General features: G+C 36.2%; 1 protein-coding gene across 1 annotated transcript in view; it reads left to right on the top strand.

Annotated features, from left to right (window-relative positions):
* Positions 1 to 22,330, top strand: part of ARAP2 (ArfGAP with RhoGAP domain, ankyrin repeat and PH domain 2) — a gene marked incomplete at its 3' end in the record, with an annotated part of 112,456 nt that extends 90,126 nt beyond the window's left edge. Inside the window, exon 19 of the mRNA XM_008056542.2 lies at positions 22,167 to 22,330. Within this exon, the coding sequence (XP_008054733.1) occupies positions 22,167 to 22,330 (164 nt within the window). The remainder of the gene's footprint in view (positions 1 to 22,166) is intronic.
* Positions 22,331 to 23,721: the final 1,391 nt, after the last annotated feature.

The raw sequence follows: 23,721 nt of genomic DNA, 5'->3' as shown, positions 1-23,721 counted from the left end.
GGATTGCCAGAGCCCATGGGTTCAAGACCAGCCTGAGCAACTTGGGTAATACCTCATCTCCACAGTAAACAAACAAACAAATAAATGCCAGACATGGTTGTGCATGCCTGCAGTTTCAACTACTTGGAAGGCTGAGGCAGAAGTATTGCCTGAGCCCAGCAGGTTGAGGCCGTGACCATGCCACTTCACTCCAGCCTGAAAGACAGAGGGAGACTCTGACTCAAAAAGCAAAACAAAACAAATCATATATATATATAGCTAAATCAGCCTTCCCTCTGATTATTTTTCTTGCTCTATAACAAGGATAACGCTTTTCAACAGTTATCTGAACCTGTCTTTCCTTCAACTTCCTGGGAGGACATACAGCAACAGCTGTAGATGACAAGCATATTGCTGATTAGATATTTATGTCAGAGCGTGTTTCTTAACTTCCACGCATAATTAGGATTTTGCATTTTCACTTATCTCTAGGATTATGATGGTTAATGATATTTTAGATTCTGATTTTGGATACAGGATGATGCTTTCACTGTACTGTCAGAGTACTGTTAATGACATGTCCAGAAATAATGAGGCAGTAATGTGTGTAGATTGTATTATGGCATTAAAGTACTCTCACAAGTGTATTTTGTAGTCATCTGTTCATATTTATAGAATGCCTACAGCCTGCTACTTCCATGGCAGGAAGAAGAAATGGTCAGCAACACAAACTTGGTGTCTGAGCTCTCAGAGTTTATGTTCTTAAACCAACAGGCAAACATCAGTGTGGTGGTTGAATTTACTGTATTTATCATTTTATTTACTTGGTTACTGTAGCCAAGGTGTTTTTCTACCATTTTTGTCTGTGAAGGATTTAACCGGTGGTACATAGGTTTTAATTTAAAAGTAGCTAATATGGGTTGAAATGACTTGGTTTGATGAATTTTTATTTAGTGCTTACTACATATAGTGTACTCCCTCATGAATGCAAGATATGGAAGTCAGAATACCAAATATTTTGTTGCTTTATACTTATTGACCTTTCTCCTAAACTGCAGGGATCAGGGAATGAAATCTATTTGCAATATAATTATCCTCTGAGTTCACAGGATAGTGGAAAACTAAAGGAATTCCAAAATAATGATCACAGATGCTTAATGTCTTTAATAATAATTTAAGATTTTAAAAAAATCTACATGTTACGTTAAAAGCAGTAGGATGAAAGTAAAGAGTAAGGAATAGTCCAGTATGGGAGTAAGAGAAATGAGGATAAATGAATAACCAAGTTATTTTCCTTAAATCTCTTTGAGTAGCTGCTCTACAATGCACATATACCATGTAAAAGCAGCTATATTATCATATGCTTGTATCTTGGGTTTACTTGTGTTTCCTGTTTTCTTCAAATAAATAGTAATTTGATAATAACAGTGATGTAATGATGATAATGTATGAACTTACCATTTGCCAAGCACTATTTTCTACTTAACCTTCTACTGTCTAGATGGTATAGATGAGAATAATCCACTTTGAAATCAAGATCAGGTCAATTTTTGTCATAACAACCTAAATATGTTTTAAACCAAATGATCAGTGTTAATTTACCAATATCTTTGTACAGTTCATTCTAAAGAATTGTCAGCTAATGTACCAAGATCTTAAGTACACAAGTTACCAGAATTTAAAATTTAAGGATTTATTGGAAAATAAAAATGTTTATTAGAAAATTTGAAATTTTCTTTTTTAACAAAATTATTAGAAAATAATGCATTTACACAGTTTCTACCTAATTAAAAAACAGAGTAGAGAAAAAGGAGGTCAACAGTGAGAATGAAAGTATAGAATCAGCCTAATAGATAATGAAAACAGTAAGTTATAAACTCTGACAGAACAAAGAACATATGTTGTACAAGCACATGGCACCTTGTGTGGTGCAAAATGGGTCTCATATGTATATATTTACATACATTTATACATACATGTGTGTATTATGTGAATTTATAGATGTCAGATAAGGAACTGTGGAAAAGGAGCTGGTTTGGAATAAAGCAGCCGGGAAATGTTGAGTTTGATTTTAGACATCTTGAACTTGAGGTTCTTGTAAGAAGAAATTGCAAGGAGGAAGTTATTTTTTTTTTTGGATCAGATGCTTATGAAAAGCTTAGTGGGCAGGAAATACGGATTTTGAAGTTACCAATATAAAGAAGGATAAAAGTGAAATCATTTTAGTATGTCTATAGAATTACAGCGTAAGTAATATGGAGCCTTGATGAATACACATCATTTTGGGGTGGGAGGAAGTCATCAAGGAGGAGTAGCTGTTCTGGGAGGAGTAACTGGTTGTTTGCCCAGAGAGTGATGCGAGAACTTAAGAGAGAGTAGTGTCATAAAGCCCAGAAGAGAATGTTTTGAGGTGGAAGGAACAGTTAAACATATCAAGCGCTGCCAAGGGGACATGCTCAATGAAAATAGATACTCCACTGGGTAAGTGATACAGAGTCCATCTGGTGGCTTCATGGAGAGAAGTGAGCAAGCAGGTACTGGATCAGATTAAGGACAATTACTGAGTACACTGAGACTGCTGTGGATGACAGTTTGTCAAAGATGTCAACAGATTAATAGGATTAGTGATGTGATTTGAACCAGGAAGGCATATACATGCAATTGTTTTAAGATGGCTTGAATTTGTACAAATCAAAAAAAAATTTATTCTTGAGTTGCAGTCTCACTCACTCTGTTGCCCAAGCTGGAGTGCTGTGGCACTCTCACAGCCTTCGCAGACCCCACCTCCTGGGTTCAGGCGATCCTTCTGCCTCAACCTTCCAAGTAGCTGGAACTACAGGCATGCACCACTATGCTTGGCTACAAGCTTAAATTTTCTGGAAAAAGAGACATAAAATAAGGAGAAATTTGAAGGTATAAGAGAGAGAATAACCAAGAGAGCAAGGTTTAAAAGGGAAGAGGAATTGATGGATGGTTTTGATTGTTGGTGGTTTTCTCTGTCTGGTAGTGGGATATTGAGAGAGCTACCACTTGGTTTTCCATTGCTTTGTGAACTAGGAGATAAGGGTGACCCTGTGAATGATACCAAGATGGAGAATATGTCTCTCTCTCCCAGTACTCAAACATAGCTAGTTAATTATAGCTGTGATTGTTGAAGAGCTGTTACAGTACCATATCAAAATAAGAGAATTTCATTGCATCACCCTCGTTTTCATCTTTCTTTTGATCTATTAGCCCCTTGGGAAATAATGACTGTCAGTTAAGGTAGATTGTGATAAAATGACAGATAAAATTGTGGATTGGAAATAAAACAACTTCCAGTTATTTGTGTTGATGACACAGAGAGATATTGTGAATAATTCAAAGGAGAACTAAACCAATCAGCTATAAGGTTTAACTTTTAGTTTTTACTAGTAACAGCTTAAACAAGAAATGCAAATCATAAATAGATTTAATGAATTAATTTCACATCTTTTTGCCTGCCCTTATCTACCTTTGATTAAAATGCTAAAGTATATTAGTGTTTCTTAAAGACAAAAAGAAGGAGCTCCCTGAACTGAAAATGTTCTTAAATTGATAAGCATCCATTGTCGATAGTTACCATTTAGATATATATTTTACTCTTTGTGGCAGTTTTCTCTATATGCATAGCATGAGTGTCTTTAGACCAAAAAAAATATTGCAATAATATTTTCCACACAGAGCATTTTTGCTCCAGAAAGCTCTAAACAGAAGGTGTTCCAGATGGTGTCGTTTTAATGTGTATTCTTTGTATACTTTAAAAATTATTATTTTGGAAAATAAAGCTTTCTTGATTACACTTAAGGGTTTCTGGCATGCTCTTCAGTGTTGTTATTGGGACTTAGATTCTGTACTTTCTTTTTGGTCTTAGTCAGGATTCTTAAGATATATATATAGTATGTTGTTGAACATCTATTGTTAGCAAAAGTTCTGGACCAGGAATTCAGAAGGCATTTTCTTAACAGTAGATCATGTCTCCACTTTGACTGAAATGTTCAATAGATTACAATATCATCTTCTCAAAATTTGAAAACTATTTCTGCACTTTAACCCATGCCTTCTGTATATCTCTTTCTAATAAATATGCTATGGTGCTCATCATCTTCACATTCCATAGCTGCATGTTCATTTGCCAAATACACCTATTATTAAGCGTTTGCTGAAAGGTTATTGGCTATAATAAGCACAATGTGAATAACTCAGCTGTGTTATCAGAAACAGAGAAGACTGGTGTGATTTTTTTTTTTTTAGAATATTTGATTGACCTGTAGTAACGCATAATGCCCTTGATAGCACTGCATTTCAGTTTTTGTTGTTTTTTTTTAATTGAGTTGGAGTCTCACTCTGACGCCCAGACTGGAGTGCAGTGGCCGCTCCCGGCCACCGCAGCCTCGACCTGCTGGGCTCCGGCGAACCTTCCACCTCAGCCTTCCAAGTAGCCAGAATTACAGGCATGCGCTATCATGCCTGGCTGATTTTTTGATTTATTGTAGAGATGAGGCCTCGCTGCCCAGGCAGGTCTCGAACCCACAGGTTCAGGTAATCCACTCACCTCAGCCTCCCAAAGTCGCGGGATTACAGGCTGAGCCACCAAACCCAGCTTGCATTTCAATTTTAATTGGAAATTCCAGACATAGAAAAGATATCACTGGGGAATAAACACTATCAATATGTCCCACAATTATGGAGCACACTATGTTTCTCAATTTAAGATATAACACTGTAAGTTTAAGATTCCTTATTTTTCTATCAACTTATTCCATATGAACTTCCCCCCCCCCGAATTGTGTTTTATAGTAGTTGATATGTTAGCAATACTCTGGAGACTGAATTAACTGAAAGCGGTTTCTAAATTGTGCATGTAATTGCAAATTAAACAGTAGCCGATTGCCCACAATATAAGCTTGACTGCTTTTGTAACTTTCTGATGATTTAATTCTTAGAGATGGAAGAATCTGAATGTTGCCAAGGCAAATAGGAGATTATCTATCCTCACCATTCCCATAACTTTTTTAAAAAGAAAGGGATTATCCAAACTAACATTATACAGTAATTTTATGTTAAAGAAAATTATGATGAAAGGAAAGTGTGACTACTTAACAAAAGATAGATTTTTAAGTTATTAAAGTTATTATTTGCTTCAGACATTTTCTTTCATTTAGTTCAAAGCACCTCTGTGTATGAGGAGGTAAGCTTACGGAGAAATAAATGTGATATGTGAAAAAATGTAAAAAAGAATTGGAAGATCTTTTCAAGATAAGGGATCAAGATAATTTTTTTTTAAGAGGAACGTATTTAACTACATCTGGAATCTTAGGTAGGATTTCAGTAGGAGAAAATGAAGGAGTGAGAAGACTAAGTTATCCCAAGAGATGAAATACTAGGTCCTGACAAACAGGATGGGCTAGGAGCAATATCAGTACAGGCTGACCTTTATCTTGAGGTTTTGAGGAGGAAGCATGAGCCGGTGGGCCTGGAGCTGTGAATTGATGCTGTTTTTGTATTTCCAATTATATTTAATTCATAACTTGTCTTCCTGGAAAGGATTGCAAGCCCTTTGAAAGGGGAGACAAGAAGTATTTTTAAACACATATTTTACAACTGTTTTCAAAATTAGTGTTACAGTCGGGATTTTGATTCATTCTGCTGTTGGGGGAACGCCATTTAAGGCTCTGAACAGAGTCGTAATGAATCTGTCTCACATTCCACATACAGGTGCTGTCCAACAGTGGGTAGAGATGGGATTGAAACACTGGAGCCCTTTCCTTTTTTTTTTTTTTTGAGGTATCAAATACCTTGAGGCTGTTTGCTGAGCTGTTGACTCCAGAAGAAACAAGCAATTTAAAATATTATTTTCTACTGCATTATTCTTGTGACACAGTTTGTGCAGCTGTATATTTTCTTAATAATTGGTATTTGCCTGTTTTTGACTAAAATTCCATCTCTGTGCTCCCGTTTCTTATTTGAAGGAGTAGGAAAAAATGCTATATCCCTCAAAACTAAAATGAAGATTATTTATGGGTATAATGACTAAATTAATGTGTCAGTCTCCCATTTCTGGCCATGAAACAATAAGAGGCATGGAATATGCACTCCCACTTTAGATAACTAGAAAACAGGACAAAATATATGAAGCAAATGTTTTCAGACTTTGAGACAATAGGTGTTCCAGGTTGTGATTACAGAGAGAAGGGAAACAAATGAAGTAAGCCTTAGGATCACCTTGACTGTCTTTTCTATCAGTAGGAACTCTCAGCCCATTGGCACAGGGAATGGGAAAACGCAAGCAAAATGTGCTGGTAATGTAGGGATAGGAGTTTAGAGAATCTGCAGGATCTCAAATTTGTACCAAAGCAGAGGGAGATGAGTAAAGAGCTTCAGAAATCTTCATAGGAGTTCCTTTGCATCTTTGACTCAATGTAATCTGCATATTTGTTGGGTGAAATTCCAAGAGGCCAGGCAGAAACAATTCCCAGTGTACCGTAAGTTTAAGATCCTGGATCTTAGACAGCATTGGGATATGTTGAAATTCCATTCGGCCAGGTTAGACAGACTTCGTTAAACACACAGAGTGTTTAATAAAAACTCAAGAAAGATAACACCATAGTATGAAGGCTAAACGAGCCTTAGAATAAAAGTTGTTCTGTTTTTACATTGCTTTGCTTAATTAAAAACAGATTTCCAAATGATCTACTACATCATAAGAAATTTAGTTGCAAATGTTGTAACAACAACTGTCAACTCTCTGTCTAAAGAAAGACAGCACAATCCTGACACTCAACTAATTAACATTCATAGTGTTTAGGGTGTAGTTGACATGTACAGTGATTAGGGCATGTACTTGTCATGTGAAAAAGCCACAAATCAGTTGACAGGTATAGATCCAGAAATGAAAAAGATAATAGAATTAGTAAAGACTTTGAAGAGCAATTGAAAATATTATAGGTATATTCAAAGATTTAAAGGAAAACAGACATAATAAAAAAACGAATAATTTAAAAAGTACCAAATTTAACTTCTAAAGTTGAGAAAGACAATATCTGAAAAGCTAATTTCACTAAATGAACTTAACATAAGAGTAGATTCTACAGAAAAAAAAACTCAGTGAACTTGAAGTCATGATGATAGAAACTATCAAAACTTAAACACATAGATAAAAAAAGACTAAATAATATCAACAGAACTTCAGTGACTTACAGGACAGTGCCAAGCAGTTTCAGGTAAGTGTAATTAAAACTAAAAAATGTAAAAAGAGAAAGATGGGTGTAGAAAAATAGTCTTTGAATAAATGTGTCCAAACATTGTCTGAATTTCATAGAAACTATATAACCAACACATCTACTAAGATCAACAGGCCTCAGGCAATACAAAGACAAACCATGTTAAGACACATCATAATAAAATTTCTAAAAACCCATGTGAGGTAAAAAATAAAATAAAGATAAACCAGATTTTTAAAAGACACATTAAATATAGTGAACATAGATGAGAGTGTTTCATCAGAAGCAGTTAGGCTAGAAGACAGTGTAATACAATCAATAAAGTGCTGAAAAAGAGGAAGTAACAAGTCATTATAAACCTAAAATACTCCATTTAGCAAAATGTATGTCAGAAATGAGAGCAAAATAATTTTTTTTTTTTTTGGCTAAACAAATGTTGAAAGAATCCAGATCTATATCATAAGGAATGTTAAAGGAAGTTTTTGTGGCTGAAAGAAAATGATATCAATTGAAAACTTTGATCTATGCAAAGAAACTGGAGTACCAGAAAGCATATGCTGAAGAATTCAAATTATATCTTATCATTTTTAAATTGTTCTAAAAGATAGATGACAGCTGAAAGCACATATAACAATGTGTTATGAAGTTTATCACATAAATAGAAGTAGAATGTATGCCAGTATCACAAGTCAAGGACAAGAAGTGAAAAATGAAGAAAAGTTGAGACTATGTATAATATTATTTGGAGATGCTTTTAAAATATATGTTCAAAATTCTAGAGCAATCACTACTAATGGAGTAGAGCTATTAAACCAATAGCAGAGATGACAGAAAAAAAAAAAAAACCCCAAAAGAAAAGAAAAGAAGAACAAAGAAAGAAGTGATGGGTCAGTAGAAAACAAACTGCAGGATTTAAAGCTTATGTAAATCCAGTCAATACCCCAATTATATTAAAACACTGTAATTATAAGGCAGAGATTACCAGAATAGATTTTTTTGTGTAAGACACAATATAGAACTTCTACACAAAACACCCTTTGAACCATTTACATAAAACACACATACATATTTATACATATGTACAATTATAGATTCTCTGCTCATTGTACTAAGCACATATATCTCTAGATGTATCTAAATCATTAATACATTCCCTACCTGTTGGGATTTCAGCTTATTTCCATTTTAAAATGATCTGTTAAATGAATGTGATTATGTGCAGGTGCACAAGTACATGAGAAATTTAAAAAAGATAGAAAATATTTGCCATGCAAGTCCTACATAGGAAAACTTAAGCAAACATGTTTATATCAATATGGACTCTAGGACAAGTATCAGAGAAAATGAGAGACATTTTCTACTGATGAAAGAGCCAATTCATCAAGAAGGCATACCATTCTAAAAAATGTATGTATCTAATAACTAAGCTTCAGAGTTCATGAAACGTGATTGTTTTAAAAAAAAAGCACAAAACAGGTGCACCATTATGCTGGAATAGTCAACTATTGGCTGTCACTAACTCATAGGAAAGTAAAACAAAATCAATAGGAATATAGAAGACTCAGAACTACTTGAACTAATTGTGTGTATGTGTGTGTGTGTGTGTGTGTGTGTGTGTTTTCACAACTGGGGAATATATATTATTTTCAAGTGCATCTGGAACATTCACAAAAATAAATTATATCATAGGCCATAAAACAAGTTCTGTAAATTTAAAAGAGTAAATATAATTACTTGGAGTTTGTTTTTTAATAAAAAAGGAATTAAAATTATATTAGTAGTAGAAAGATAACTCAACAATTTGTGACTATTTCAAAATTAAGCATACTTCCAAATAACCCATAGTTCATAATAGAAATCATAGAAGAAATTAGAAAATACCTGATCAATTATAAGGAAACAATAACATCCCAGTACTGTGTGATGAAGCTATAAAAAGGTTAAGAAATTTGATGAAACTCTAGAAAAAGGGATAAGAAGATTCAAGTTACCAGTAGCGTGAGTGGATCACCTTGATATATAAAAGATAAGGAATTGATATACTATGGGTCATCTTGATATATAAAAGATAAGGAATAGTATGACCGACTTTATACCAATAAGGTTAACACATTAGATATATTTGAAAAATTTCTTGCAGATACATGAATTAGATAAAGATATTCATTCTCACCACTTTCATTCAATTTTTTTTTTTTGTTTTTTGTTTTTTTTTTTGAGTTAGAGTCTCACTCTGTCACATGACCCAGGCTGGAGTGCAGTGGCACGCTTCCGGCCACCGCACCCTCCACCTGCTGGTCTCTGGCGATCCTTCCGCCTCAGCCTTCCGGGTAGCTGGAACTACAGGTACCTGCTACCACACCCGGCTAATTTTATTTATTATAGAGATGAGGTGTCGCCAAGTTGCCCGGGCGGGTCTCAAACCCGCAGGCTCAGGCAGTCAGTCCACTCACCTCAGCCTCCCAAAGCTCTGGGATTACAGGCTGAGCCACCGAGCCTGGCTCTTTCAACTTTATATTGCTGGTTCAATGTGATAAAGTGAGGAAACTAGATAAAAGGTACAAATATTGGAATAATACACGAAACAAAAGAAACATTAATTATAACTTTGCTCTTTAAATGTCATTAAGAAATTTAAAAAGTCACACACTGCCAGTAAATATTCACCCTACAAATCTGATAAAGCATTTGTATCTAGAATATGGAAAGAACACATATAAGTTAACAAGAAGACAAATGCTCAATAAAATAGCCAAAAAAAAAAAAAAAAAAGAATAGGTATTTCTAAAAGAGGATTTATTAATGGCCAATATGCACAAATGAATGTTCAGTATCAGCAAAATACAATTAATACCTTAATGAAATAACATTCTACGTACTGGAAAAACTTAAGTATGGAAAGTGGCAGTGCAGAGTGTTGGCAAGAATGGTGGGATTATACCATAGTACAATCATTTTGGTAACTGTTTAGCAGGGTTTTTTTTTTTTAAATAAAGTTTTATAATGACCTGCATGATACAATATACACTATCTGGGGAATGGGCCATCTGAGACCCATTTCCCACTACTATATCATATGTCCATGTAACGAATATGCCTTTGTATCTCCTGAATCTAAAATAAATTTTAAAAATAAAAAAAGTTAGTATATACTTACTATACCTCCCAGCAAATGAGCTCCCAAGGTCCTACCTGAGACAAATTATATGTCCATAAGATGACGCCTACATAAATATTCAAATCCAGCTTTATTTATAATAGCCCAAATCTGAGAAGACCTCAAATGTTCCTCAGTGAGTGATTGTATTATCAGAATGTGATATATTCGTATATGGAATAGTTATTAGAATTATAAAGTTACCTATATTAATAATAACATGAGTGAATAGTAAAAACATTGAGGCATAAAAGAGTAATACTGTGTAATTCAATTTATATGAAATTTTAGAACTGGCAAATTAACACATAGTGGCAGAAAGCAGACCGAGTTTCCCCTGGCATTGTGGGTAGGGGAAGGTATTCCCTGTAAAGAGTCATGGAGGAAATTGTGAGTGAGGGAAATGGTCTTTATATTGATTGTAGTGGTGGTTACACAGGTGTAAACATTTGAAAAATGTTTCAAACTGTACACTTAAAACGAGTGCCTTTTTTTTTTTTTTGAGTGGGAAGTCTTACTCTGTCATCCAGGCTGGAGTGCAGTGGCACGATAATGTCCACTGCAGCCTCGACCTGATGGGCTCAGGTGATCATTCCACCTCAGCTTCCAAGTAGCTGAAACTACAGGCGTGTGCCACCATGCCTAGCTAATTTTTTGATTTATTGTAGAGATGAGGTCTTGACAAAGTTGCCCAGGCTGGTCTTGAACTTGTGGGCTCAGGCAATCCTCTTGCCTCTACTTCTCAAAGTGCTGGATTATAGATGTGAGCCACCACACCTGGCCTAAAATGAGTGCATTTCATAGTGCATTAAAGACTTCTAATAACCAGATTTCACTCACAGCAATAACACAATTTATTCTCCAGAAAACAAAAACAAAAAGCCTACTTTGATGATAAGTGTGTTCCACTTTGAAAGGTTTTTTAGGATGTATAAAGAAAAATACACAAAGAACATTTCCAAATTATCTTCCAAAGTCATATTCATTGCATTTCCAACATGCCCAGGATGCTTTTCAAGGCAAGAATGTAACCTGTCCCTTCAGAAGACATAGATCTTCTGACGAACGGCTCTTGGAGATCTTCTTCCAGGTTCATTACAATAGTGTGACCTTGTGATAGTCTATTTGTGCAGGAAATTCTGTTTTGTGAATCTGTGTGTGATTAGCAGCGTAAGAAGAAAGACCACACAAAGATATACTTCAGTATTTCACCTCTTGAATTGCATGTTTGGAACTGAGGACCAGAGCTTTAAATTATGGAGACCTATATAATACTCCAGGAAAAGGAAGGGTCATGGACTAAGTTAGTACTAGGTAGCTCAGATTTGCTGTTCTTTCCTAGCCCTGAAGCCTCAGGCAAATTATTGTTGGTCTTTATTTCTTTTTAGTCATAAATGAAAAAAGCCTGATAGAGAGATTTCTAGTTCTCTGGCTCAAAATCTCAATGACAGTCCAAAATGGTGGGACTCAGAAGGATGTAAATAACTTTTCCTTCAAGGACCCAGTCAAAACTTTGACATATGTGATTTGTTTCCAACCACTTTGTAAAAAAAAAAATACAGACATATATGAAGAAGGAAACAAAATATCCATGAGTTTTCTATACAGAGAAATTGCAACATTTTGGCAAATAAAATTAAACTTATACATTTGTTTAATTATGGATTTTTTGCTCATTGTACTAAACACATATATATCTGGATGTATCTAAACCATTTAATACATTCTGCCTGTTGGGATTCCAGCTTATTTCCATTTTAATTTTATTTTAATTTTCAAGACCATTACATTTAATTAAAGGTGCCTGTTTTCTTTTTTCTTTTTTTAATATCAATTTTTTAAATTATGATATTGTGGGGTACAGTTAAGGGTTAGGTATACAAATACGTTTCATTCAGGCATCCTGTTGATAAAAGGTGTTTACCTGTCCCCAGACAGATATTTGCTACCATTAATCCCATCTCCCTTCCCGCCACCATAGTTTCCCACTACTGTCAGTCATTTTCTTATCGTATTACATTGGATGTTCAAGGTCCATTATATGAGTGAGAACATGTGATACTTGGATCTTTGTTTCTATGAGAGGTCACTCAGTATTATAGACTCTAGTTCCATCCAGGTTGCTATGAAATTCATGATTTTGTTCTTTTTTATGGCTGCGTAGTATTCCATCGTGTATATGTACCACATTTTTTTAATCCAGTCCTCTTTTGATGGGCAGTGTGGTTGCTTCCAGGTTCTTCCTATTGAGAACAATGCTGCGATAAACATACGTGTGCAGGTATCTTTTTTATAGAGTGATTTGAGTTCGTCAGGTTATATTTCCAGTAGGGGGATTGTGGGGTAGGTTGATATTTAGAGCTTTTAGGAATCACCACACTGCTTTCCACAGAGGTTGCACTAGTTTACACTCCCACCAACAGTATAGAAGTGTTCCCTTTTCACCACACCCTCTCCAGCAGCTGTTATTTTATGAGTTGTAGATAATTGCCATTCTGACTGGAGTTAGGTGGTATCTCAGTGTGGTTTTGATTTGCATCTCCTTGGTGATTAGTGAGGTTGAACATTTCTTCATGTGTCTGTTGGCTGCCTGGATGTCTTCCTTTGTGAAGTGTCTGTTCATATCTTTTGCCCATTTTATAATGGGGTTGTTTGTTTTTTTCTTTTCAGCACGTTTGAGTTCCTTGTAAATCCAGGATGTTAAGTCTTTGTCAGACCTGAAGTTGGCAAATACTTTTTCCCAGTCTGTAGGCTGTCTCCCTGCTCTCTTGATGGTTTCTTTGGCTTTGCAGAAGCTTTTCAGTTTAATGAGGTCCCACTTGTCTATCTTCTCTCTTATGACTTGTGGGTTTCCGGTTTTGTTCAGGAATTGGATGCCAGTTCCGATGTCCATGAGGGTATGTTCTTCATTTTCTAAGGTTCTTCTGGTTTGAGGTTTTACATTTAGGTCTCTGATCCATTTGGAGTTAATTTTTGTGCATGGGGATAGATAGGAGTCCTGTTTCAATCTTCTGCATGTGGTCAGCCAGTTTTCCCAGCACCATTTACTGAATAGGTTCTCCTCTCCCCAGTAGTAAGTGGTGGAGGCTTTGTCAAAGAAGAGTTGGTTGAGAAATTAAGGTGTTGCTTCTGGAATCTCAATTCTATTCCATTGGTCTATGAGCCTGTTCCTGTACCAATACCAAGCTGTTTTGATGATTGTAGCTTTACAGTAAAGTTTGAAATCTGGTAATATGATACCACCTGCTTTGTTTTTTTTGCTGAGGACTGGTCTGGCTATTCTTGGACGTCTGTGTTTCCATATGAATTCCTGTATTGTTTTTTCTAGGTCTGAGAAGAATGTTGCTGGTAATTTGATGGGTATTGCATTGAATTTGTAGATTGCCTTAGGTAAGATGGACATCTTCACAATGTTGATTCTTCCAATTCATGAGCATGGGATATTCTTCCACTTGTTTGTGTCATCTTTGATTTCTTTGAGCAGTGTTTTGTAGTTTTCATTGTACAGGTCTTTCATGTCTCTGGTTAGGAAGATGCCAAGGTATTTCATTTTTTTGTGTGTGACTTTGTGAATGGAATTGTGTTTTTTATTTGGGTTTCTGTTTGCTTATTATTGGTGGAAAGAAATGCAATTGTCTTTTGCACATTTATTTGAATCCTGAGACTTTGCCAAAGGCCTTTATCAGTGTAAGGAGGTTTTTGACAGATTCACTTGGGTTTTCAAGGTACACAATCATATCATCTGCAAAGAGTGATAACTTGACTTCCTCTTTTCCTATTTGAATACCCCTGATTGCCTTCTCTTCTCTGATTGCTCAAGCCAGGACTTCTAATACTATGTTGAACAGGAGGGGTGAGAGTGGGCATCCTTGTCTTGTTCCAGTTGTCAGGGGAAATGGTTCCAATTTATGTCCATTTAGGAGTATGCTGGCTGTGGTTTTCTCATAGATGGCTTTTACTATTTTGAGGTATGTTCACCATATGCCTAGCTGTTCGAGGGTTTTTATCAAGAAGGGGTGCTGGATTTTATCAAAAGCTTTTTCTGCATCTAATGATATAATCATGTGGTTTTTGTTTTGACATTTGTTGATGTATTTAATTACATGTATGGTTTTACGAATGTTGAACCAGCCTTGCATCCGAGGAATAAAGCCTACTTGGTCATGATGGATGATGTTTGAGATGTATTGTTGAATCCGGTTTGCTAGGATCTTGTTGAGAATTTTAGCATGTATGTTCATCAAAGATATTGTCCTGTAGTTCTCTTTCTTTGTTGGATCTTTACCAGGCTTGGGTATCAATGTGATGTTGACTTCGTAAAATGGTTTGGGGAGAGTTCCATCTTTTTCAATCGCCTGGAATACCTTCAGTAGGATTGGTATCAACTCCTCCTTAAATGTCTTGTAGAATTCTGCTGGAAAGCCATCTGGACCAGGGCTTTTTTTTTGTAGGTAGTTTTCTTATTATGTAGTCGATTTCCTTGATTGTTATTGGTCTATTTAGGGTCTCAATTTCTTCTTGTTCCAAGCTAGGTAGGTTGTGTGATGTCAGAAAGTCCTCCATTTCTTTAAGGTTTTCAAGTTTGTTTCCATCCAAGTGTACGATGTAGTCTCCAATGATCTTTTGTATTTCTTCAGGGTCAGATGTGACTTGATCTTTTGTGTTTCTGATTGTGCTTATTTGGGTTTTTTCTCTTTTTTTCTTGGTCAGTCTAGCTAGGGGACCATCGATCTTGTTTATCCTTTTGAAGAACCAGCTTTTTGTTTCATTGATTTTTTGGTATTATTTTTTTGTCTTCTATGTCCTGGATTTGGGCTTTTATTTTGGTGATCTGCATTCTTCTGCTGATATTAGGGTTTTTGTGGTCTTGTTTTTCCAGCTTCTTTAGGTGGCTTGTTATGCTTTTAATTTGTGTTCCTTCCATTTTCTTCATGTGTGTTTGTAGGGATATAAATTTCCCTCTTACTACAGCTTTTAAGGCGTCCCAGAGATTTTGGTAAGATGTTTCTTCATTTTCATTTGTTTCCAGGTATCTTTTGATCTCTGTTTTGATTTCTTCATTGACCCAGGAGTTGTTTAGTGTCATGGTGTTTAGTGCCCATGTCTTTGTGGGTTTTGGGTGGACCTTGTTGGTGTCAATGTATTTTTATTCCACTGTGGTCCGAGACAGTGCATGGTAGAATTTTGGTCCTTTTAAATTTGCTTTTGACTGATTTATTGCCAGTTATGTTGTCGATCTTAGAATACATTCCATGTGGTGATGAGTAGAATATGTATTCTGTGGTCTTTGGATAGAGTGTTCTGTAGGTATCAATTAAGTCCATGTGGTCCAAAGTCACACTGAGGTTCCGGATCTCCTTGCTGATTTTTTATCCTGATGATCTGTCTAGGGTTGTGAGTGAGGTATTAAAGTCCCCAGTTATGATGGTGTTAGAGTCAATATCTTTCTTTAGTTTTCCTAGAAGTTGCTTTATGAAAGTTGATGCACATATGTTGGATGCATATATGTTTAGGATAGATATTTCTTGTTGATGGATTGAACCTTTTATCATTATGTAGTGGCCTTCTGTATCTTTTTTGGTTTTTAATAGCTTGAAGGGTATTTTGTCTGAAATTAAGATTGTTACACCTCCTTTCTTTTGTATTCCATTCGCCTGAAAGTTTGTTTCCCATCCTCTTACTTTGAGTCTGTGGGTGTCTTTTGTAGTGAGTTGTGTCTCTTGAAGCCAGTAGATTGTTGCCTGATGATGTTTTATCCATTTTGCCATTCTTTGTCTTTTCAGTGGTGCATTTAGTCCATTCATAAATGCAAGAGTTGATTAGGTTCTTACAGAGTTGTTGTTCCTGTTTGTTTGTTGTCTTTCTTTTGGTTTTGGAGTTGGTTCATGTGTGTTTTTAATCTTTTCCCTGTGAATGTTGTTGTTCTTTTTTCCTTTTCTTCTGTGTTCAGTACTTTCTTAAGTGTTTTTTGTAGAGGTGGTCTGTTGACAGCGTGGGTTCTTAGGGATTGGATATCTGGAAAAGATTTCAATTCTCCCTCACTAATGAAACTTAGTTTGGCTGGATAGGTTATTCTTGGTTGAAATTCTTTATCTTTTAGAACTTTGAAGATAGGGCTCCAGGCTCTCCTAGCCTGAAGGGTTTCTGTGGATAAATCTGTTGCTATTCTAACTGGTCTTCCTTGGTAGGTAGTCTGGCCTTTTTCTCTTGCTGCCTTTAGGATTTTTTCTCTAATAGCTACTTTGTTTAGGTGAATTGTTATGTGTCTGGGAGTTGGTCTTCTCATTTGTTGTTTTGCAGGGGTTCTCTGAATTTCTTGTGTTTGAATTTTTTCATCCTTGATGAGATGAGGGATGTTTTCTTGAATGATTTCATGAAATGTTTGTTCCATTGTGACCTCTGACTCTCTCTCTGCCTCAGGAAGGCCAATTACTCTTAGATTGGGTCTCTTGAAGTAATCATTCATCTCCTGAAGGTTTTCTTCTGACTTTTTAAGCTTCTTTTCTATGTTTTTGACCGTTTGGGTTAGTTCTGTATTTTGGTCTTCAAGTTCTGAGATTCTTTCTTCTGGCTGGCTAATTCTGCTTTCCATGCCAGTTAGTTTGTTATTTATTTCCATCACAGTATTCTTTACTGCTGTTATTTCTGTTATCAACTCCTTCCTATTTTCCTCTTGTCTCTCCTCAATTTTTAAAAATTCTCTATTAATGCCTTGATGTCTGGGTTTGTTGCTTGTGACCAGTCATTCTGGGGGCTCTTCATTGTTTGTGTTCTGAAGTCTGTTTTCTCAGTGTCTGACCTCACAGGGTCTGTGTGAGCCCTGCGTTCTTCTTTTGGTTTTTCTTCATTTGTGCAGATTTTCCCTCCCTACTTTTCCCTTCCTTCCACTTCCCCATCTTCTTTAATTCTGTTATTCAGGGGTTTCTTTTACTTCTGTTTGTTCAGTCTCCTATTCTTCCTAATATATTTCCTTTTACTTTGTTCAGTTCTGGAGTTGGACTGTGGGTTTAGGGCAGATATTTTTGTAGTTTTGGGATTTAATTAAGGGGGGAGCTGTGATTAAAAATATCTCTGCAGATTCTGGTGTTTGCCAATAGCCGTATGGATAGTCTGAAACCCACTTCCCACTGCCTTGGTGTCTGTCTATGCAGTGGGGTAGTAGGTTTACTCCCTTGGTTCCCTAGCAGGTGGTGCTATCCCGCGTTACAGTCCAGAGGGGAGGGATCCTGCTGGGATCCGCAGCGTGCTGCGGCAACTTTACCGAGGGAGTTCCACAGGCCTTTTTCCGGGCTAGGGGCGTGGTGTGGCACCGGGGATCTCAGAAGATCCTGCTTTGTGGGGCTTCACACTCTGAAGTCATGGGTTTCTTCAGGTATGAGCTGGGAATAACCACAGCGGTGGTATCCGCGACTGCAGGAGCAGCCTAGTCCCGCGTGGCGACTGCAGGAGCGGTCCAGTTCATCACGATATCTGATTAGCGACTGAGGGTGACAGTGGCGGCTGAGCTCCCTGTGAAGAGCAGGCGGTGGAAGATGGGGGCTGCAGCCCCTGGGAAAGAGCTAGGGTCTTTATGGGTGTTCTCTGTCGGAGAGGGTTTCACAGACCCTGCCAGCCTGTCACCATCTTGCCGGAAGTCCTTATTTCCATTTTTAAATGCTCTTGTTAAATGCAAGTGATTGTGTGCATATGCACACGTCCATGAGAGAGGGTTAGAAATATATTGGAAGAAACCAATATTGTGTCTTCATTTCAAAGTATGTGCTTATGGGGGGGTTCCATGGTAGGAATTACTTGTCAAAAGTAATGCATGCATATTTTAAGATTCTTGGCACATACTGTCAAATCTCTTTTCAGAATATCTAATCCATTGATAAAATGCTGTGTTTATCTTGCTATACTCTTTAGTGATGAATATTATACATTTTAGATCTTTGGTACATTGCTTTTGACATATTACTGTTTTAATACATATTTCCTTGATTGTTAACCTGGTCTGTGTATTGGCCATTGGCCGATTCTTCTTTGAATTATCTTTTCATGACTAATGAACATATTTCTGTGCAGGACTTATTTTGCAGGTTTTATTGTTGTATAATGCTTAGGATATTATCTTTTCTAGTCATATTTGTGGTGTATGTTATTTACTTTTCAGTTTTGTTTAAAACGTTATATGAGTACATATATTTTTTTTCAGTCAGATGCATTGATCCTATTACTTGTGAAGACTCTCTGGTTCTTATCAGTAGACCAGGCTCAAATATGACTGTCTGCATTTTGTGGTTATTAAATTGCAATTTTGAGAGAATTGATTTTATTAGTTCTAGGACTTGGTTTCTCAGTTCTTTTTTTGAGTTGGAGTCTCACTCCATCACCCAGACTGGAGTGTAGTGGCCTCTTCCAGCCACCACAGCCTCAACCTGCTGGGCTCCGACGATCCTTCCACCTCAGCCTTCCAAGTAGCTGGAACTACAGGCATGCGCTACCACGCCTGGCTAATTTTTGATTTGTTATAGAGATGAGGTCTCACCAAGTTGCCCAGGCGGGTCTCGAACCCGCAGACTCAGGCAATCCACTCACCTCAGCCTCCCAAAGCACAGGATTACAGGCTGAGCCACCGAGACCAGTGGTTTCTGTGTTATTGAACTGCCTTGATTCATTTTATAGCAAATAGAAATGTTTCTTTATATGGCTTTGAAGTACCTTTGAAATTTATGGTTGGGGAATGGGCAGTTAGAATAATTCGTTTGTTTTTAGTTAGAACTCATCAAAATAACTTTTCAGATTTTCGGAATGTAAATGAATGTTTTCTTGGAATTCTTATCCAGAAATGTGAAATGGTTGTTTGATAACACTTAAAATCACAAAGCCAACCAGCATTTGTGTTGAAAATATTATTTGATGCTTTACTCAATGTACAAAGTTTAGATAAGCATCAGAGAGGAACGTTGTTGCAGTGATGCTATTAAATGTCAAACATCTACTGAGCTAGATGATATATTTTAAGATTCACCGTTTGACAAGTTGACTCAGGAGTTCTCACTAGTTCACAAGGAGACAGCTAAACTTATGGGATTTCTTCTCACTTGAGAAAAAAATTAGAAGTTTGAAAATGTTCATAGTTAATAACAGAATTATACTGATATTGTAGGTGCATTGTTGCATTTTGGATTTCTTTCTTGCTGAAATACCCATTGTTGTTTACATGCAAATAGTTACAGAGATTTTGTATCATATTTAGAGCTTGATTATTAGGTAAAATAAATCCATGTTAAATAAAAATTAGAATAAAGTTAAGCTTTTCTCTTTACCTAAACTGAATTTAGCAAGACACAATTTTGATTAAGCTTACATAATATAGAGACTTGATCTTTTTTAAGGAAATTACCTGAGCTATGTGATTTTGTTTAGACAAATATACCCAGCAATAGAATGCTTGTGAGTTAAAGATGATGTAAGATGAATGAAAATGCTATATAGCATGTTAGGAGCATCAGAGCAAGTGTCAGAATTCTTCCAAAAGAAAATTACAAAACCTGGAGGTCAGGGCTGCTGTGATGCTGTGGAAAATAAAAACAATAGATAAAGATGTCAAAAAGCAAGAGATGAGGATTACTAGCACAAGTGTCAGTAAGAAAGCAGTAGTTACAGCAAGTTCAGAAGATGTTAGAAATAAGTGTAGCAAGGTGCTGGTAGCTTTCTCTTCTTACAGGAGCATTTCAAGAAGAGAAAACAAGGAAAGAATTTTTTTCTTTTTAAATTAGGGGCAACAATTATCAGAAATGTAAACAGTTATATCCCTTCTCTTCTCCCACCCTCTCCAAAACCCCAGAGGAATGAGCGGAGTAAATCAAGACTAGCCCTCTCATAGTCTGAAATCAAAATTAAATAGTTTTATTTTGGTATAGATTTACTAAAAAGACAGTTACTTTGGTTTATGTTTAAAATCAAATTTTATATCTAGTGATAAGTCTCTAAAACCATTATGTATCCACTAAATGCCAGGCATTGTGCCAGTGGCTAAAGATGCTGAAATATTGCCTTGCTTTTCTGTGGAAAGGTTGGAGTTTAGCAACTAAAACATTCACACAGATACACTATATGGGTGATTAAGAAGGGATACCTGTGACACACTAAAAATAAGTGGGAGACCACAGAGCGTCAATGGGGTGTCATATGGAGTCTACCTTTGGGGTAGGAGCTGGGGTAGCCAAAGAACAGGAAATAATTTATTACAAACAAGGAGATGTGATTCTCACCCCCCTCCCCTTAGAGTGTCTTGAGTGTAGAAAATGCCCGATAAAGTTGCAGGGGGAAAATACAGAAATACAGGCTAGCTCTTGAAGACTTTTTCGTTTTGAAAACTAAGAGTTGTAAGACAGTGATCTAGAATTGATGTCATTAGTTTTGCATTATACAAAGTTCATTCTAGCAGTAATGAAGAGGAAGGATTAGGGGCACCGAGAACTGGGAAAGGAATTGTATGGGAGACATTTTAGTGACCTCATGGAACAACATGAACATCGAAAAGAAGGCAATGTTGGGAAGAAAAGAAGACAGGGTGAATATGTTTGGAGAGTAAAGTCAACAGAATTTTGGAGCCAAAATAATGTGATTGGTGAGAGAGATTGATCTACAGTTAATTAATCCCAACTTTCTGGTGGGAGAGTTGAGGTGCAAGGAGAGCTTGATATGGAAAATATAAAGGCTTGAGGTGCTTATTGCACATTAAGATGAAGGTTTCCAAATATAACCGTTCGTTGGTAATATGGTGCATGCTGTAGTTATTAATATTACATTTGGTGAGTGCTCTACTAGGTGCTAGGTGCTATTATCTTCATTTTGCCATTGATGAATCTAAGGTAAAAATAAGGTTGATAACTTGTCTAAAGTTACAAAAGTAGTAAGTGGCAAAGCTAAAATTTGAGTTCGGGAAGTCAGGTTGCAGTTCCTACTCTTAGCCCCTCTGTCCTTTTGCTTTTCAGTCACATGAGGAGCTGATTTGTGAAAGTTGTAACCTGCAGATAAGGATTTGGGAGTTTCTAATTTACATGGGACGAGGGAGACTAAGCCACTGGGCTGAGTGACATGTCCCTGGAGAGTCTATAGAGTTTGTGTGCACTCTGAGGTTACACCATTGTTATTCAAAAAGAAGAAGTGAGCTTGAAAAGGAGATTGAGTGACCAGAAAGATAGGCAGATAAAACACAAGGAATTGTGCTATAAAATTCAAATTGAATGCTAATATTTTTTCCTTTCTAAGAATTATCAGGGTAGGGGGACACAACGTCAATAAGTGTTCCTGATCTCAAACCAGGCAAAGTGGGGACCAAAGGGAGGCCCAAGCTTTACCTGTACAATGACCACTTGTATACCTAATCCTGAATGGTACTCCACATCTTTAAAATTTAAGAAAAGAAGACAAACCAAAAGAAAAACAGGAAGAAATGTCATGAACAACTCCAAAATCTTGAAAACTAGAGTCTGAAATATCCATTAGAAATCACTGGTGATAGCTATGATAATTTTAGTTCAGTTATTTAGAACAGAATAAACAGGGTTGAGGAATGAAAAGCACTGAGAGTGTGACTTCAGCGAACTCCCTCTATTCCATGGTTAAATGTGACTGAAGAAGAGATGAGTGGAAGCTTGTGGTAGGTGGAGGTAAAGGAATGTTTTTTTTTCTCATGTTGGATGTGATACAATCACGTCTGTGGATTTAAGGGTAATCTACTTTGAAGGAAGATTTTTTAAAGCTAAATTATAATTAGAAATGCTGTTTAAACTTTACAGAACGTTGTACATCCATGGGCATACCAAGTTGGATTTCACAGTCTGGCATACTGCAATTGAGAAAGCAGCAGGTACAGATGGTAATGCTCTGCAGGATCAGCAGCTCAGCAAAAATGACGTGCCCATTATTGTGAACAGCTGCATAGCATTTGTTACACAGTATGGTATGTATCACTGAATTTGTATTCAACCTCTAGATTTCATAGTATCATTTTTACCATTTTTAAGTGGCGTCTCTGTTGCATTGAACTTAAGCCCATTTATATCTGCAAGTACACCAGTGAAAAATAAAAGCGGAGTCACCATTCAGCAAATTGTCATTTCTTCCCCCAATAAGACCCATTTAAATTATATATGACACTTTTACCACTCCCTTCTTCCTTTACATACATAAGAATGTTAAATAACATATTCAAAGAATCTATATTATAATATGTGCATTAAGAATAACAGATTAAAGACTATACATTTTCAGAGTTATAAAGCTAGACTAAAGCCTAGTATAGCACAGTATGCTTAAGCATGTATATAGACTTGATGAACTATGGAACAATAGGTAAAAGAACTTGCTTTCTGTTGGCATACATAAAGTATATGTGTATCTATTTAACGCAACATGCTGTTGGTCAAATGTTTACATTAAGACACACATTTATTAATTTTAATGGTTTTTGCTTATTTGCAGCAGATATTTTTATGAATACTATGCAAATAAAAATAAGTTGATCTATACCTATATGGTCTCCCTTTATTTTAATTTTTTATGCTATAGTAGTAATTTAAATGTGCCTGAAAAGTAATCTTTATTCCTTATGTTATTTTTCAAATTATTTTGAACTCTTCAAATTCCTTCCTAGTTATATGTCATCTTCATATTCTAAAATTTCTTGGGTGAATTTTCAATGTAAAAATACTTTCCATCTTTTTATTTTTATTTATTTATTTATTTATTTTGAGCCAAGATCTCAATCTGTTGCCTCAGCTGGAGTGCAGTGGTGTGATTATAGCTCACTGTGGCCTCGCATTCCTGGGCTCAAGAGATCCTCTTGCCTCAGGCCTCAGAATAACAGAGACTGCAGGCGCACATCACCATGCCTGACTAACTTTTTAAAATTTTTTTGGTAGAGACAGGGTCTCACTAAGTTGCCCAGGCTAGTCTAAACTCCTGGCCTCAAGTGAACCTTCCACTTCAGCTTCCCAAAGTTTTGGAATGACAGACATGAACCACTGTACTCATCCCACCTTTTAACATGTTGATAAATGTCATTGATTTAGATTATAAATGTAGAAAAGAGAAAAATGGCTGATTTGATTTTTAACTTTTTTTGTTATCCTAATATTAGAAGTATCTTTGGGTGCTTTTAATTTGAAATGAAGGTATAGTGAGAGGGTTACAGTAAAGCATTGTGTTAGTTGATTGCTTATTTATTGAGTGCCTATTGTATGCAAGCCACTGGTCTCAATATAAGAAACATGGAAATGGAAGTAGGAAGTTCAAGACAAAACCATGAATCATATATTCTAGTGTGAAAAACTGACAGTACACTGTTAGATA

This window comes from Carlito syrichta, unplaced genomic scaffold, assembly GCF_000164805.1.
Source record: "Carlito syrichta isolate Samal-C Ts95f unplaced genomic scaffold, Tarsius_syrichta-2.0.1 Scaffold302394, whole genome shotgun sequence".
Lineage (NCBI taxonomy): Eukaryota > Metazoa > Chordata > Mammalia > Primates > Tarsiidae > Carlito > Carlito syrichta.
This window is presented reverse-complemented; position numbering and strand designations above follow the sequence as displayed.